The 16,586-nt window shown below is 43.4% G+C and overlaps 2 protein-coding genes across 2 annotated transcripts; one reads left to right on the top strand and one right to left on the bottom strand.

Annotated features, from left to right (window-relative positions):
* Nucleotides 1-6,872: 6,872 nt before the first annotated feature.
* Nucleotides 6,873-14,197, top strand: emg1 (EMG1 N1-specific pseudouridine methyltransferase). The gene is made up of 5 exons (XM_024008798.3): nt 6,873-7,065; nt 7,572-7,673; nt 7,765-7,906; nt 13,102-13,310; nt 13,597-14,197. The coding sequence occupies exons 1-5, from the start codon at nt 6,916-6,918 to the stop codon at nt 13,708-13,710; spliced, it is 717 nt and encodes a 238-aa protein (XP_023864566.1). The 5' UTR covers nt 6,873-6,915; the 3' UTR covers nt 13,711-14,197.
* A 57-nt stretch (nt 14,198-14,254) lies between these two features.
* Nucleotides 14,255-16,225, bottom strand: LOC111977955 (histone H1-like). Its single transcript, XM_024007722.2, has 3 exons — nt 15,832-16,225; nt 15,125-15,417; nt 14,255-14,896 (listed from the first exon to the last, which is right to left on the bottom strand). Exons 1-3 carry the CDS (start codon nt 16,121-16,123, stop codon nt 14,633-14,635), a joined length of 849 nt encoding a protein of 282 aa, XP_023863490.1. The 5' UTR covers nt 16,124-16,225; the 3' UTR covers nt 14,255-14,632.
* Nucleotides 16,226-16,586: the final 361 nt, after the last annotated feature.

Raw genomic sequence — 16,586 nt, 5'->3', positions numbered from 1 at the left:
TTCAATTTTGTTTAGATTGACTGAACTGCAGCCCCCTTCTAATACCCTTTCTGAGCCCCAGCCTCAGCTCCAGTCCCAACTACATCCTCTCTCTGAACCCCAGCCACTACCCCAGCCTGATACCCTTCCCCAGCCTTGGCCCCAGCCTCAGACCCTACCCCAGCCTGATACCCTTTCTGGTCCCCAGCCACTACCCCAGCCGGATAGCCTTCCTGAGCCCCAGCACCTACCCCAGCCCGATACCCTTCCTGAGCCCCAGCCCCTACCCCAGCCATGAGCTGGGCAGTACAGGCAGAGAAAGAGGGAGGACGGAGAGAGAGACAGGCAAAGACATAAGAGAAAAGGTTCCAGCAGACAGAATGCCAGATCGACTGCTGACAATGAGGGAGATTTTGGGTGAGAATCTAAGAATGTTGCTCTGTTGATCCTCTGTAGATTTTGTACCGGTTCTTTGGGACAACCATTTAAATAGAACTGCTGAAACCGTTTCCATAACAGGACCTTTTATCCTCACAATGAAACTTTGATATAATGTTCCTCTGTCAGAAACTGAGGACCACTCCAGCCCGGGTAACTCAGCGAAGCAGAAGGCCTGTATGTTCTACCGTTCCTGTATGGACACTGGCCCCACAGAGACCGCCGGGCCAGAACCTTTCCTCAGGCTAGTCCACAAGGTCAGATCCCTGGAATAGATTGGTGGGGTATGGTGACTGATTACACCTTCTCTACTCTTATGGTAACTGGGTGGCTGGGCTGTATCAGGCCAGTGGAACCAGACAGATTTCAACTCCACTCTGTCTCTACTGATGAGAGACTATGGCACCTTCCCATTCTTTAGTGTTTATGTGGGCAAGGATCCTAACGACACTCAAGGAGACAAGCGATACATACAGGTCAGTTAGACTGGGGTTCTGGGGCAGTGAAATACCTAATGGGTGTTCTACAGTATATACAGTAATGGATTATATTCATACAGCACTTTTCACTGGAGCTTTGTGTTCTCCTCTATAAAAAAAATGGTCAGATGAAGCAGATGCTAACTACAGGACTGTTTTGCTAGCACAGACTGGAATATGTTCCGTGACTCTTCCGATGGCAGGAGTACACCACATCAGTCACCGGCTTTATCAAGAAGTGCATCGAGGACGTCGTCCCCACAGTGACTGTACGTACATACCTCAAACAGAAGCCGTGGATTACAGGCAACATTCACACTGAGCTAAAGGGTAGAGCTGCCGCTTTCAAGGAGAAGGACTCTAACCCGGAAGCTTATCAGAAATCCCCTATTCCCGCCGACGAACCATCAAACAGGCAAAGCGTCAATACTGGACTAAGATCGAATCGTACTACACCGGCTCCGACGCTCGTCGGATGTGGCAGGGAATGCAAACTATTACAGACTACAAAGGCAAGCACAGCCAAGAGCTGCCCAGTGACACGAGCATACCAGACGAGCTAAATAACTTCTATGCTTGCTTCGAGGCAAGTAACATTGAAACATGTATGAGAGTATCAGCTGTTCCGGACGACTGTGTGATTACGCTCTCCGCAGCCGATGTAAGACCTTTAAACAGGTCAACATTCACAAGGCCGCAGGGCCAGACGGATTACCAGGACGAGTACTCCGAGCATGCACTGACCAACTGGCAAGTGTCTTCACTGACATTTTCAACCTCTCCCTGTCTGAGTCTGTAATACCAACATGTTTCACGCAGACCACCATAGTCCTTGTGCCAAAGAACACTAAGGTAACCTGCCTAAATGACTACTGACCCATCGCACTCACATCTGTAGCCATGAAGTGCTTTTTAAGGCTGGTCATGGCTCACATCAACACCATTATCCAGGAAACCCTAGACCCACTCCAATTTGCATACCGCACCAACAGATCCATAGATGATGCAATCTCTATTACACTCCACACTGCCCTTTCACACCTGGAGAATAGGGACCGCACATTGACTCTGTACTGGTACCCCCTGTATATAGCCTCCACATTGATTTGTACGGGGTACCCCTCTGTAAATAGCCTCGCTATTGTTATTTACTGCTGCCCTTTAATCATTTGTTATTCTTATCGCTTACTTTTTTTGTTGTATTTTCTTAAAACTGCATTGCTGTGTGTGTGTGTGTGTGTGTGTGTGTGTGTGTGTGTGTGTGTGTGTGTGTGTGTGTGTGTGTAGAGAAAGCAAAGACAGAAGGATGTAGGCTGCAATGAAATGTGTGATGAAGAATAGCAGCAACAAAATATAAATAGAAAATGTTAATTGTGTCCCATGCCTAATTGTCATGAGGGAAGAGAGTTTAGAACACATTTTAGTGAACTGCTACAGAACTAAAGAAATATGGGTTCTGATGAGAAGTATATTTTTTTATGTTTGTATAAGTCTTTCAGGGTGTCTTCGATACTCACATGGATGACATTACTAAAGAATTATTGTGGACAATAATATGCATTGACATTACTAAAGAATTAAGGTGAACAGTAAAATTTGGAAGACAAGATGCATTGTGACTATAAAAAACTTTTTGATCGAACACTATATTTTTAACAAATCAACACAGAACTAAAATAATAAGATGGGCTTTAAAAACTCCCATGAACTATTACATCTGTAAATCATGTTATGTAATTATGAACTCAAATGTTTTGATGAATTGTATTTATGTGAACTACAGTATTAATGATTTTCAAATGTGAAATATTATTTTTAGCAACAAAATACAAGATAACTACTTCATAGATGTGATATTACATTATAAGTGTGTTGAAATTGTATTATCTGTTTCCTCTAGGCAGAGGAGCTGATTCAGAATGTCTATTCCTCCATCAWGTCCAAACTACCTGATCTCAGGTGGAGAGATGAGGAGTCTCGCATGTCTGTTTTGAATAAGGTAAAAGGTCAACAGTGGATGTAATTTACTGGAACCCTTATTTAAAAACAACTGTGTATTCATTGTCCACTTGAAATGTAMAATCTGTGTTTTCCCAGATTCAGTCTCTAACTCCAAGACTTTCAACTAAAAACAACATTTTCAGTGAAGCTGAACTCAGCCAACTGTATTCAAAGGAAGAGTATTTTATTGTAGTGGAACTAGTCTACATTGCCAATAAGATATAGGATTTCTTAATCAATATCACTATTGAATCATATTACCAGTGATGATAATACATTGTACTATATACGTACTGGTAGTTAATTTTCCCCCATTTATTTAATTAATAGGTGACAATTGACAAACACAAGTATTTCTCCAACTACATCCAGTCTCTCTCCCTCTAGCACCAGGGATCAAACAAACTCTTTTCCCAGACTGAAGGAGATGATATGTGAGAGCCCAGTTGTCATGAAAAGTCTGTGATTTGGTTTGGGTAGATATGTGTTATTAATATGTGAATATGAGAATTGAGCATTCTCTCTCTCTTGCCCTCTCTCTATCTCTCTGTCTCTCCATCTTCTCCTCCAGTTGGTCCATCACTCCATTTCTCTCCGTCAATGAGCTAGTCTTTCCCATGGGGATGTTTGTCCAGCCTCTCTTCCACCCTAGCTATCCCAGGTGACCCAAAGGCATATGTTTACTATCACATAATAAACAATGAATAACCAAGTAGTCTTATTGAGATAAAGAATCTCATTCCTCAAAGTGTTTTGTTGAGTATTTGCATGTTTTTGTATCAGGTCCGTCAACTTCGGGGTTTTGGGGTCTTTGATGGCCAAAGATATTCTCCATCTCCTTCTACCAAATAGTAAGGCAAATAGTCTCTCACTGAATTACTCTCTGATTCTAATGCAGTTCATGAAATGATGTGCAGAGTTTGCATTTTGCACACATTTATTTATATGTGTGTGTGCGTGCGTGTGGGTTTATACATGGTGCATGTGTGTGCCCTGACTGTTCACCCTGTGCTTTAGTCCATTCTCAGAGTGTGTGTGGTCCCAGTACCTGAGTATGAGAGAGGAGGCGTTCTCGCTGTTGCCAGCACAGCAGCAGCAGTGTGTGCAGTACTCTGCTCTGCATATTGCACTACGGGTCAGTTTTTGGAATTCAAAATCTATTCTAGGGTATCTAGGCTATTTCAATTTTAGCACCTTCGTTGTTTTGGTTGGTATCAGAGGCATACTATGTTTTGGTTGGTATCAGAGGCATACTATGTTTTGGTTGGTATCAGAGGCATACTATGTTTTGGTGGACAGAGCATACTATGTTTTGGGTGCACATCCATCCAGTTCTCTGTGACATCCTCGTGCATGGGAGATTTGTTTCTGGGTTCTGAGATAAAACTATTCATATTGTCTGTGGTTTATTTAAACATGCAGTATGTAAGAAGCACCTTGTTATCCATAAAGATACTATTAGTTATGTTTGGAGGTTCTGGTCTGCTTACCTTAAAAGTGTAGGGGAGAGTGTGTCTGCCAGTTTAGATGGTGCCAAAGACACAAACAGTGTGAAAAAGTGTGTATGAATTGTGTGTGATGTACAGTTGAAGTCGGAAGTTTACATACACTTTAGCCAAATACATTTAAACTCAGTTTTTCCCAATTCCTGACATTTAATCCTAGTTAAATTCCCTGTCTTAGTCAGTTAGGATCACCACTTTATTTTAAGAAAGTGAAATGTCATAATAATAGTAGAGAGAATTATTTATTCAGCTTTTATTTAATTCAACACATTCCTAGTGGGTCAGAAGTTTACATACACTCAATTAGTATTTGGTAGCACTGCCTTTAAATTGTTGAACTTGGGTCAAATGTTTTGGGTAGCCTTCCACAAGCTCCCCACAATAAGCTGGGTGAATTTTGGTCCATTCCTCCTGACAGAGCTGGTGTAACTGAGTCAGGTTTGTAGGCCTCCTTGCTCGCACACGCTTTTTCAGTTCTGCCCACAAATGTTCTATAGGATTGAGGTCAGGGCTTTGTGATGGCCACTCCAATACCTTGACTTGTTGTCCTTAAGCCATTTTGCCGACAACTTTGGAAGTATGCTTGGGGTCATTGTCCATTTGGAATACCCATTTGCGACCAAGCTTTAACTTCCTGACTGATGTCTTGAAATGTTGCTTCAATATATCCACATAATTTTCCTACCTCATGATGACATGCATTTTGTGAAGTGCACCAGTCCCTCCTGCAGCAAAGCACCCCCACAACATGATGCTGCCACCCCCGTGCTTCACAGTTGGGATGGTGTTCTTTGGCTTGCAAGCCTCCCCCTTTTTCCTCCAAACATAACGATGGTCATTATGGCCAAACAGTTCTAATTTTGTTTCATCAGACCAGAGGACATTTCTACAAAAAGTATGATCTTTGTCCCCATGTGCAGTTGCAAACCGTAATCTGGCTTTTTTATGGTGGTTTTGGAGCAGTGGCTTCTTCCTTGCTTAGCAGCCTTTCAGGTTATGTCGATTATAGTACTTGTTTTACTGTGGATATAGATGCTTTTGTACCTGTTTCCTCCAGCATCCTCACAAGGTCCTTTGCTGTTGTTATGGGATTGATTTGCACTTTTTTGCACCAAAGTACGTTCATCTCTGGGAGACAGAATGCGTCTCCTTCCTGAGCGGTATGGCAGCTGCGTGGTCCCATGGTGTTTATACTTGCATACTATTGTTTGTACAGATGAACGTGGTACCTTCAGGTGTTTGAAAATTGCTCCCAAGGGTGGAGGTCTACAATTTTTTTTCTGAGCTCTTGGCTGATTTMTTTTGATTTTCCCATGATTTCAAGCAAAGAGGCACTGAGTTTGAAGGTAGGCCTTGAAATATATCCACAGGTACACCTCCATTTGACTCAAATGATGTCAATAAGCCTATCAGAAGCTTCTAAATCCATGACATCCTTTTCTGAAAATGTTTAAGCTGTTTAAAGGCACAGTCAATTTAGTGTATGTGATACAGTGAATTATAAGTGAAATCATCTGTAAACATAGTCTGTAAACAATTGTTGGAAAAATGACTTGTGTCATGCACAAAGTAGATGTCCTAACCGACTTGCCATAACTATAGTTGGTTAACAAGACATTTGTGGAGTGGTTGAAAAACGAGTTTTAATGACTCCAACCTAAGTCTGTAAACTTCCGATATTCAACTGTAAATAAGTAGGGAAAGGGGGATACCTAGACAGATGTACAACTGAATGCATTCAACTGAAATGTGTCTTCCGCATTTAACCCAACCCCTCTGAATCAGTGAGGTTTGGTCATAGATGTGTGGCTGATAATTCTACAAAAAGAAAGTTGAATTTTTTTATGTTTAGGGGGTTGTATTTCTTATGGAGTAATCAACGTATACATTTAATATGTGTTTGTTAAACAACATGTTTATAATAACTAGGTTAAAACTGTGGACAGGCAAGCTGTTAGGACTAGTAATTGGGCGCTATTTAGGTTTGGCTATTTGATTGGAGAAACCTGTAAAACGTTTCCTTCTAATTCCATTGTCATTCATTTTATCTCCGGCCTGAGCGCTACAGAAAAGGATACATATCCTTTCTACCATATGCTATATCTGCTACATGATTTGTGTTAGATTAATGTTTTGACGGAATGTTGGTGGAGCGCTGCGTCTCCAACAGCACCTTGGAGAGGCGGCTGGGAATAGACATGATTAATATGTTGCGTCCCTGCCTTAGGACAAAGTGGGCACTGCTTATCACAGGGCGGCATCAGCGCTCACTTAAAAAGCCCATATGCCACTGGTTGAGATAATTCTGCCCAAAATCAATGACAGTTTATGTGAGGTTTTATCTGTTGTTGGAGGTACGTCTTTGTCAGTTTAGCTCAGAAAATGCTGTCCTCGTCAATCTGCCGCCATAGACGACTGCCTGCTGCCTAGTTAATCAAATGAGCAGTAGACCCGTGGCAAAACTCCTCCATCAGTATGACGCGTTATTCCGGCGACTACCAACCCGAAGCAACATGGAAGCCCACAGTGGTGACAAGCGTGGTCTTGAGCATTTAGACGAATATGAACCCAAACCAGCAAAACATATGCGTAGCCTGCACGACCGCATGGCGGAAAGGCGACTAGTAGTTATTTTAGAGGGGGCAACGTTGGAAACAGTGAAGGTAAAGACGAGTATTTCGCCATTAACTGCTGTGTTTGCAAACTAACGTTACCGCTAGCTGCGTCTCTGATTGCCCGCGTTATTGGATATAAGCAATTTAGATAGCTTCCTGTTCAACCAGACTTGCCTGGTAGATGTGTGATATGACTATTGCATTCTGCATGGTAACTGTTTTTGTGACTGCGTTTCATCCTGGTTCATTATTTGCTATTGGTTAGCTCCTGCCTGCAGGCCCACTGATGCATGTCCTAAAGCAGGGTTTCCCAAACTCGGTCCTGGGTCCCCCCCTGGGTACATGTTTTGGTTTTTGCCCTAGCACTACACAGCTGACACAAATAACCAACTCATCATCAAGCTTTAATTATTTGAATCAGCTGTGTAGTGCTAGGCCAAAAACCAAAACGGCCCCCAGGACCAAGTTTGGGAAACCCTGTTTTAAATAGTAGGCATGGAATTAGCACCATAATCAATGAAGGACGTCAATCATGTTGTACTCTTTCCCGTCAGGTTGGAAAGACATTTGAACTGCTGAACTGTGACCAACACAAGGGCATGATCATCAAAAGTGGACGGGACCCTGGGAAGATTCGACCTGACATTACACATCAGGTAAGTTGTCATTTTCACATTGACTCTGGAACACCAGTCATCTATCTTCTTCGCTCCTCTAACCCAGCCATATCCTGTAATTGTTCCCCAGTGTTTGTTGATGCTGATGGACAGTCCATTGAACAGGGCAGGTCTCCTGCAGGTTTACATCCACACAGAGAGGAACGCCTTGATTGAGATCAACCCACAGACACGCATCCCCCGAACCTTCAACCGCTTCTGTGGCCTCATGGGTAAGCCTGCTACGTTCTGCTGAATTTCTCTTCATAATTCACTTTCCTACCATCCTTCTCTCCAATCAATCAAATGTATTTATAAAGCCCTTTTTACATCAACTGATGTCACAAAGTGCTGTACAGAAACCCAGCCTAAAACCCCAAACATCAAGCAATGCAGATGTAGAAGCATAGTGGCTAGGAAAAACTCCATAGAAAGGCCGGAACCTAGAGAGGAACCAGGCTCTGAGGGGTGGCCAGTCCTCTTCTGGCTGTGCCGGGTGGCGATTATAACAGAACATGGCCAAGCTGTTCAAACATTCATAGATGACCAGCAGGGTCAGATAATAATGATCACAGTGGTTGTAGAGGGTGCAACAGGTCAGCACCTCAGGAGTAAATGTCAGTTGGCTTTTCATAGCCGATCATTCAGAGTTAGAGACAGCAGGTGCGGTAGAGAAAGAGGGTCCAAAACAGCAGGTCCGGGACAAGGTAGCACGTCCAGTGAACAGGTCAGGGTTCCATAGGCAGGGTTCGGCAGGCAGAACAGTTGAAACTGGCGCAGCAACATGACCAGGTGGACTGGGGACAGCAAGGAGTCGTCAGGCAAGGTAATCCTGGGGAGGAGGGGGGGGGGGAGAGAGAGAAAATACACTTCAATTCACACAGGACACCGGATAAGACATGAGAAATACTCCAGATATAACAGACTGACCCTAGCCCCCCGACACAAACTATTGCATCATAAATACTGGAGGCTGGGACAGAAGGGGTCGGGAGACACTGGCCCTGTCCGACTACACCCCCGGACAGGGCCAACCAGGCAGGATATAACCCCACCCACTTTGCAAAGGCACAGCCCCCACACGTCTAGAGGGATATCTTCAACCACCAACCTACTACCCTGAGACAAGGCCGAGTATAGCCCACAAAGACCTCCCCCACGGCACGAACCCGAGGGGGGCGCCAACCCGGACAGGAAGATCACGTCAGTGACTCAACCCACTCAAGTGACGCACCCCTCCTAGGGACGGCATGGAAGAGCACCAGTAAGCCAGTGACTCAGCAACCGTAATAGGGTTAGAGGCAGAGAATCCCAGTGGAGAGAGGGGAACCGGCCAGGCAGGGACAGCAAGGGCGGTTTGTTGCTCCCGTGCCTTTCCATTCACCTTCACACTCCTGGGCCAGACTACATTCAATCATAGGACCTACTGAAGAGATGAGTCTTCAATAAAGACTTAAAGGTCGAGACCGAGTCTGCTTCTCTCACATGGACAGTGTCACGGCTCCTCCTCTGCAGTGCAGGGGGGCGGTTCCTCCTGCAGGCAGAGGAGGGTCGTTAGTGATTGGAGTCACCTGGGCTCTAAGTATTTAAACTGTTTCACTAATCATCTCTTTCTCTCGCTCTCTCTGCTCCTCCAGGTATGCTCATGATTTGTTTGTTCCTTTGTAGTTTTGCATAGTTTTCACTCAGTCATGTTCACACACACATATTCACGCATCCATGCACTTTACATACACCTTACATTCTGATACTTCCACACCTCATTCCTTTTTCTTAGTTTTAAGTTAATAGTTTTGTTTATAATAAAGAACACTTTTAATTGGCCTATACCTGTTGTTCGTGTCCCCTCATTTTTGTCACAGGCTATGAGCCGGCTTGTGACAACAGGCTGACCATTCCATAAAAATGGAGCTCTATAGGAGAAAGCCCTGCATCCAGCTGTTTGCTTAGAAATTCTAGGGACAGTAAGGAGGCCTGCGTCTTGTGACCGTAGCGTACATTTAGGTATGTGTTTAGCACTAATTGAAGTTTATTTAGTGCTTTATCCGGGTAGCCGGAAAGTATAGCATTGCAGTAGTCTAATCTAGAAGTGGCAAAAGCATGGATTAATTTTTCTGCATCATTATTGGACAGACATTTTCTGATTTTTGCAGTGTTATGAAGATGGAAAAAAAGCTGTCCTTGAAATATTCTTGAGAGATCAGGGTCCAGAGTAACGCCGATGTCCTTCAGTTTCATTTGAGATGACTGTACAACCATCAAGATTAATTGTCAGATCCAACAGAAGATGTCTTTGATTCTTGGGACCTAGAACTAGCATCTCTGTTTTGTCCGTGTTTAAAAGTAAAACATTTGCCGCCATCCACTTCCTTATGTCTGAAACACAGGCTTCCAATTTTGGGGCTTCACTAGGTTTMATCGAAATGTACAGCTCTGTATCGTCCGCATAGCAGTGAAACATTATGTTTCCGAATGACATCACCAAGAGGTCAAATGTATAGCAAAAACAATAGTGGTCCTAAAACGGAATGTTGAGGAACACCGACATGTACAGTTGATTTGTCAGAAGACCAAACCATCCACCGAGACAAACTGATATCGTTTTGGGTCAAGGTTTGGCTTTTTCAAGAGAGGCTTTATTACTTCCACTTTTAGTGAGTTTGGTACACATCTGGTGGATAGGGAGACGTTTATTATATTCAACATAGGAGGGCCAGGAAGCAGAGGAAGCAGCTCATAGGAGGAGCACAGGAAACAGCTTTCAGTAGTTTAGTTGGAATAGGGTCCAGTATGCAGCTTGAAGGTTTAGAGGCCATGACTATTTTCATCAATGTGTCATGAGATATAGTATTAAAACACTTGAGTGTCTCCCTAGGTCCTGGCAGTGTTGTGCAGACTCAGGACAACTGAGCTTTGGAGTAATACGCAGATTTAAAGAGGAGTCCGTAATTTTCTTTCTAATGATAATGATATTTTTGTCAAAGATGGTCATGAATTTATCACTGCTGTGAAAATGAAAGCCAGTGAAAGCCATCCTCTCTTGGGGAATGCTGCTTTTTAGTTAGCTATGCGACAGTATCAAAAATACATTTTGATTTGTTCTTATTCTCCTCAATTAAGTTGGAAAAATAGGATGATTGAGCAGCAGTGAGGGCTCTTCAGCACTGTCTTTCCAAGCTAGTCGGAAGACTTCCATTTTGGTGGAGCGCTATTTCTGTTACAATTTTCTGGAAGCTTGCTTCAGAGCTCGGGTATTTTCTGTATACCAGGGAGCTAGTTTCTTATGACAATGTTTTTAGGGGTGCGACTGCATCTAGGGTATTACGCAATGTTACATTTTGTTCCTCAAATCGGTTAACCACCTAACTTTGGACTCTGACGTCCTTGGGTAGGTAGAGGGAGTCTGGAAGGGCATCTTGGAATCTTTGGGTTGTCTGAGAATTTATAACATGACTTTTGATGATCCTTGGTTGGGGTCTGAACAGATTATTTGTTGCGATTGCAAACGTAATAAAATGGTGGTCCGAAGGTCCAAGATTATGAGGAAAAACATTAAGATCCACAATATTTATTCCTTGGGACAGAACTAGGTCCAGAGTCAAATCAAATTTTATTTGTCACATACAACTGGTTAGCAGATGTTAATGCGAGTGTAGCGAAATGCTTGTGCTTCTAGTTCCGACAATGCAGTAATAACCAACAAGTAATCTAACCTAACAATTCCACAACTACTACCTTATACACACAAGTGTAAAGGGATAAAGAATATGTACATAAAGATATATGAATGAGTGATGGTACAGAACAGCATAGGCAAGATGCAGTAGATGGTATAGAGTACAGTATATACATATACATATGAGATGAGTAATGTAGGGTATGTAAACATTATATTAAGTGGCATTGTTTAAAGTGGCTAGTGGTACATTTTTACATACATTTCCATCAATTCCCATTATTAAAGTGGCTGGAGTTGAGTCAGTATGTTGGCAGCGGCCGCTAAATGTTAGTGGTGGCTGTTTAACAGTCTGATGGCCTTGAGATAGAAGCTGTTTTTCAGTCTCTCGGTCCCTGCTTTGATGCACCTGTACTGACCTCGCCTTCTGGATTATAGCGGGGTGAACAGGCAGTGGCTTGGGTGGTTGTTGTCCTTGATGATCTTTATGGCCTTCCTGTGACATCGGGTGGTGTAGGTGTCCTGAGTATGACTGTGGCAGTGAGTAGGTCCTGAGACATGTTGGGCAAAACTCAGTCGATGATGGTTCCGAAAGCCTTTTGGAGTGGGTCTGTTGACTTTTCCATGTGAATATTAAAGTCACCAAAAATGTGAATAGCTATAAAAAGTGATTGAGTAGGCTGCATAGATTTCATGACTAGATGAAACATCTTTTATTTTATTTTTTTGTAAATTGAAATTTGCTATCGTAAATGTTAACAACACCTCCACCTATGCGGGGGATATGGTCACTAGTGTAACCAGGAGGTGAGGCCTCATTTAACACAGTAAATTCATCAGGCTTAAGCCATGTTTCAGTCATGTCAATCACATCAAGATTATGATCAATGATTAGTACATTGACTATAACTGCCTTGGAAGTGAGGGATCTAACATTAAGTAGCCCTATTTTGAGACAGGAATGGAGGTCTTTATTCCAGTGAGATTGCTAAAGCGAACACCGCCATGTTTAGTTTTGCCCAACCTAGATCGAGGCACAGACACGGTCTCAATGGGGATAGCTGAGCTGACTATACTGACTATGCTAGCGGCAGACTCCACTAACCTGGCAGGCTGGCTATCTCATTGTGGAGTTAGAGCCCTGTATGTTCAAAGATAAGATGAGAGCACCCCTCCATCTAGGATGGACTCCGTCACTCCTCAGCAGGCCAGGCTTGGTTGGTGAGTCCCAGAAAGAGGGCCAATTATCTACAAATTCTATATTTTGGGAGGGGCAGAAAACAGTTTTCAACCAGTGATTGAGTTGAGGCTCTGCTGTAGAGCTCATCAATCCCCCTAACTGGGAGGGGGCCAGAGACAATTACTCGATGCCGAAACCTCTTTCGAGCAGATTTACACTCTGAAGCTATGTTGCGCTTGGTGACCGCAAACTGTTTCATACTAACATCGTTGGTGCCGACGTGGATAACAATAACCCTACACTCTCTACACTCGCCAGTTTTAGCCTTAGCCAGCACCATCTTCAGATTAGCCGTAACGTCGGTAGCCCTGCCCCCTGGTAAACAGTGTATGATCACTAGATTATTATTTTTAAATCTAATACTACGGGGAACGGAGTCGCCAATGACTAGGGTGTTCAATTTGTCAGAGCTAATGGTGGGAGAACATAAACAAGTCTACAAATTGTGACCAGAAATTACTGTATCTCCCTCTCTCTCGTTTCATCCCACTTGTATTTCTGTTTCCTCCTAGTCCAGCTCCTGCACAAGCTGAGTGTGAGGGCGGCTGACGGCCCCCAGCGCCTGCTGAAGCTCATCAAGAACCCTGTGTCAGACCACCTGCCCCCTGGCTGCCCCCGTATTTGTACCTCCTTCTCCTCTGGGGAGGCAGTGGGCGCCCGCACCGTGGTACCAGAGGAGGGGCCTGCCACTGTGGTGGTCGGAGCATTCGCACACGGAGCGGTGAGTTTTGCTTAAGGCTCTAGGGTAATGGCCCGTGTGCACCGATCCAGGATCAGCTTCACTTACCCTCCCTCATTACTACTTCAGTGTTAAGGGGCATCTTCATCCTACTTCTCTGGGGCAGAAGCTGATTTAGGTACTGTTGATGTAGGTAGTGTAGTGTGTGTTAGAAATGTAGATGTTAGGGGTTGATTTTGTTTATTTATTCTCTACCAATTTAAAAAAGGAGCTGGAATTTGGTAAATTATGCATTGGTTTGAGCTCTGCTTGTCCTCTCCTGTCTTAGGTGAATGTGGACTACACAGAGAAGACTGTTTCCATCAGTAACTACCCTCTCTCTGCTGCCCTCACCTGTGCCAAGATGTGCTCTGCCTTTGAGGAGGTCTGGGGTGTGTTGTGATGAAGTTGACAGCGCACTGCTGCTCCAGCTAAAACTGTTGTCAACATGGACTAGAACTGGATCGGACAGTCACTTTCAGTCAAACATTGTACAGAAACGGTCCACTTCACCAATTACCTCCTGTGGATTCGTATGATTCTATGGGTGTATGTATTGTGTGTAAAATATGGTATCTTACATTTCTGAACTTAGGCAAAGTTTCAATATGAAATGAATACTGTTTTGAATACACCATCTGTAAGGACTTGGCACCAAATATGGACTTCCTACATCATTGTTCCCATGGTTATACAGTGGAAATAAATGGTACAGTTTGTCCTCATGTTTCCATTGTTCCTTGTCAAAGAGACTGTAGGAGAGTAGGGAACAAAACAATTTATCACTCATGATGGAGAGAACATGATTTTTCATGTAATACTGGTCAAATAATCACTCAATATACATGTAATTTGGGAGTAACAATGTAATAAAAACCAATACAACAATATGATTGACAAAATATAATATTGGAATCTACTATCTACAAATCTACTACTGGCATATTACTCTTTTAGTCCATACTCTCGGTCCATTTCCACAAGGAAGCGCGTCTTTTGGCAACCCTAGGTCGCTGTATCCGTGGCTTTGTATTGGGGTTTACAACCATTTTGCAGGTTTTCTGATTGGTTGCTTTCAAGGCCTTTCCTGCAGGTTTAGGGGCTTTGTAGCCTGTTTTTTGGACCGTGGCTGGTGATTATGATGCTTGTCCTGCTGGTTTGTGGCTTTTGCCTACATGTTTTGGTCTATCTCCTATTTCCCTTTGACCTTTTCCTACAACTTTTGTCCTTGCTAGCTGGTTTAGGTGTTTTTCCTGTTGGTTTAGTAGTTTTTGCTCCTGGTTTCACAGCTTTTCCTGCTGGTTTAGTAGTTTTTGCTCCTGGTTTCACAGCTTTTCCTGTTGNCCTGCTGGTTTAGTAGTTTTTGCTCCTGGTTTCACAGCTTTTCCTGTTGGTTTAGTAGTTTTTGCTCCTGGTTTCACAGCTTTTCCTGTTGGTTTCAAGGCCTTTCCTTTCTCTGCTGCTGGCTTCAAAATTCCTTTTTTCTGCTTGGTTCTCTGAGCTGCTGCACATTCTCTCTGCTTGGCTCTCTTGGCTGCTGCACGGTCTCTCATGGCTCTTGTCTTAATTCTCTTCTCATTCGTCAGTTTCTGTAGTTTTTAGGTCAGGAGATGAGAGAGAAACATCTGCATAATTCAAAATTCCCAAATAATTGGTTGTGGCATGACAATGACAACTTGAGCACCTTTTATCAATGAATTATGCACCATGGTGCAATTTGCTTCCTACTCAGTAGAAATGAGCCAGTGGAAAATCAAACTGCCAAAGAGCTAAAACAAAAACCACCATTGACAAAAATGTATTACTCAAACAGTTACCTTGTTGAGTTTAAATGACCCAGATGCACCAGCTTCAGTAGTCTGCACCAGTGTCTCCTTCCTCACCAGGCCTTTCACAGCTAAGTTCACACGGGTGTTGTTCTTGGTGACATCATAGCCACCAGCAGCCAGGGCATGCTTGAGGTCCACCATGGAGATGCCACCCCGGTGCTTGCACTGGGAGACTACCCGAAGGATGAGCTGGGAGACCCGGGTAGTCACATGCCTTGCATCGTTGGTTTTGGGTGCAGATGCAGCCTCTGCCTGGTACTTGAAGAGACGAACTGGGGTCGCTGGATACAGATCGACGAGATTAAGATGGGGATACACTCATTGGTTATGAAATATTTTAATTGACATAAACATCAAATACTTAAAAATTGCTTTTTGAAAATCATGAAGATATGAAGAATGTGCTCTCCGAAGGATGGGGGCAGTGTAGCAACCTTGATCCAATACCTAGTACCCTCGTCAAAATGTGCCGATCTCTTCGTGTAACAGCTAGGAGTTGACAGATGCCATCCTGGCCCCGGTTCCCAGGTAACGTTAGCATCCACATCTAGCCCACACCGGGCCAGAGGTTTGTCAAAGACAGAAACTCTGTGGGTTTGTGCTACCTGGGAATGGGGGCAACCCCCCCGAGTTTGCTACAATATGATGAGCAAGCAAATATTGAACAAGCTAAAGTAGCTAGCTAGATCACTCACTTGGCAAAGGCACTTTTTCGTTTCCTGTAACATTATTTTTTTCTTGGATTGCACGCTTCAATAGCTGACCCAAACGTCTAGCCCCTGCTTTCCCAAGGCCCCGACCACCTGGGTTTTTTATTGGCTTCGTTTGCTGCTTCACCGGCGACTTGACCGGTGGTTTTACTGGCGGTTTACGTTTAACTTTCTCTTGTCCTCTGTTGATTACTGTAACTGTTCCCTTTGATTCTATGTTAACTTTCCCCTTTCTCTCTCGTTTGACATCTTTCTTTTTGCGGTCGTTTCTATGCATATCTTTGATTACAAGTTGTGCTCGAGCAAATAACAAAGTAAAGATAGCTAGTTAACGTTACTATATTTGGTTAAACAGTGAGTTGGGAAAGTGGGATACGTTAGCGATCGAAATGACAACGTTTTATCAATTTCAATTTACAAAAAACAACAATTTCAGTTTTCAAACGGTCGTTCGAAACAAAAACATATTTTTTTAAACGGTCGTTCGATAATTAACTTGAACGCGGGACAGGTCACCAGAAGCAAGAAAACTAACAAGCCTGCAACCTACATACAGTCGTGGCGAAAAGTTTTGAGAATGACACAAATATACATTTTCACAAATTCTGCTGCCTCAGTTAGTATGATGGCAATTTGCATACACTCCAGACTGTTATGAAGAGTGATCAGATGAATTGCATCATTTGCCATGCAAATGAACTGAATCCCCCAAAAACATTTCCACTGCATTTCAGCCCTGC

The sequence above is a fragment of the Salvelinus sp. IW2-2015 genome, linkage group LG18 (assembly GCF_002910315.2).
Source record: "Salvelinus sp. IW2-2015 linkage group LG18, ASM291031v2, whole genome shotgun sequence".
Classification (NCBI taxonomy): domain Eukaryota; kingdom Metazoa; phylum Chordata; class Actinopteri; order Salmoniformes; family Salmonidae; genus Salvelinus; species Salvelinus sp. IW2-2015.
Note: the sequence above shows the minus strand (reverse complement) of the source record. Positions and strands in the feature narration are given on the sequence as shown.

Bases quoted from the DNA above. Each gene is read 5' to 3' on its own strand.
- emg1 (XM_024008798.3), top strand. From the start codon at position 6,916: ATGGAAGCCCACAGTGGTGACAAGCGTGGTCTTGAGCATTTAGACGAA. The intron at 7,907-13,101 runs GTAAGCCTGCTA...GTTTCCTCCTAG, and splicing joins CCGCTTCTGTGGCCTCATGG to TCCAGCTCCTGCACAAGCTG. The intron at 13,311-13,596 runs GTGAGTTTTGCT...CTCCTGTCTTAG, and splicing joins GAGCATTCGCACACGGAGCG to GTGAATGTGGACTACACAGA.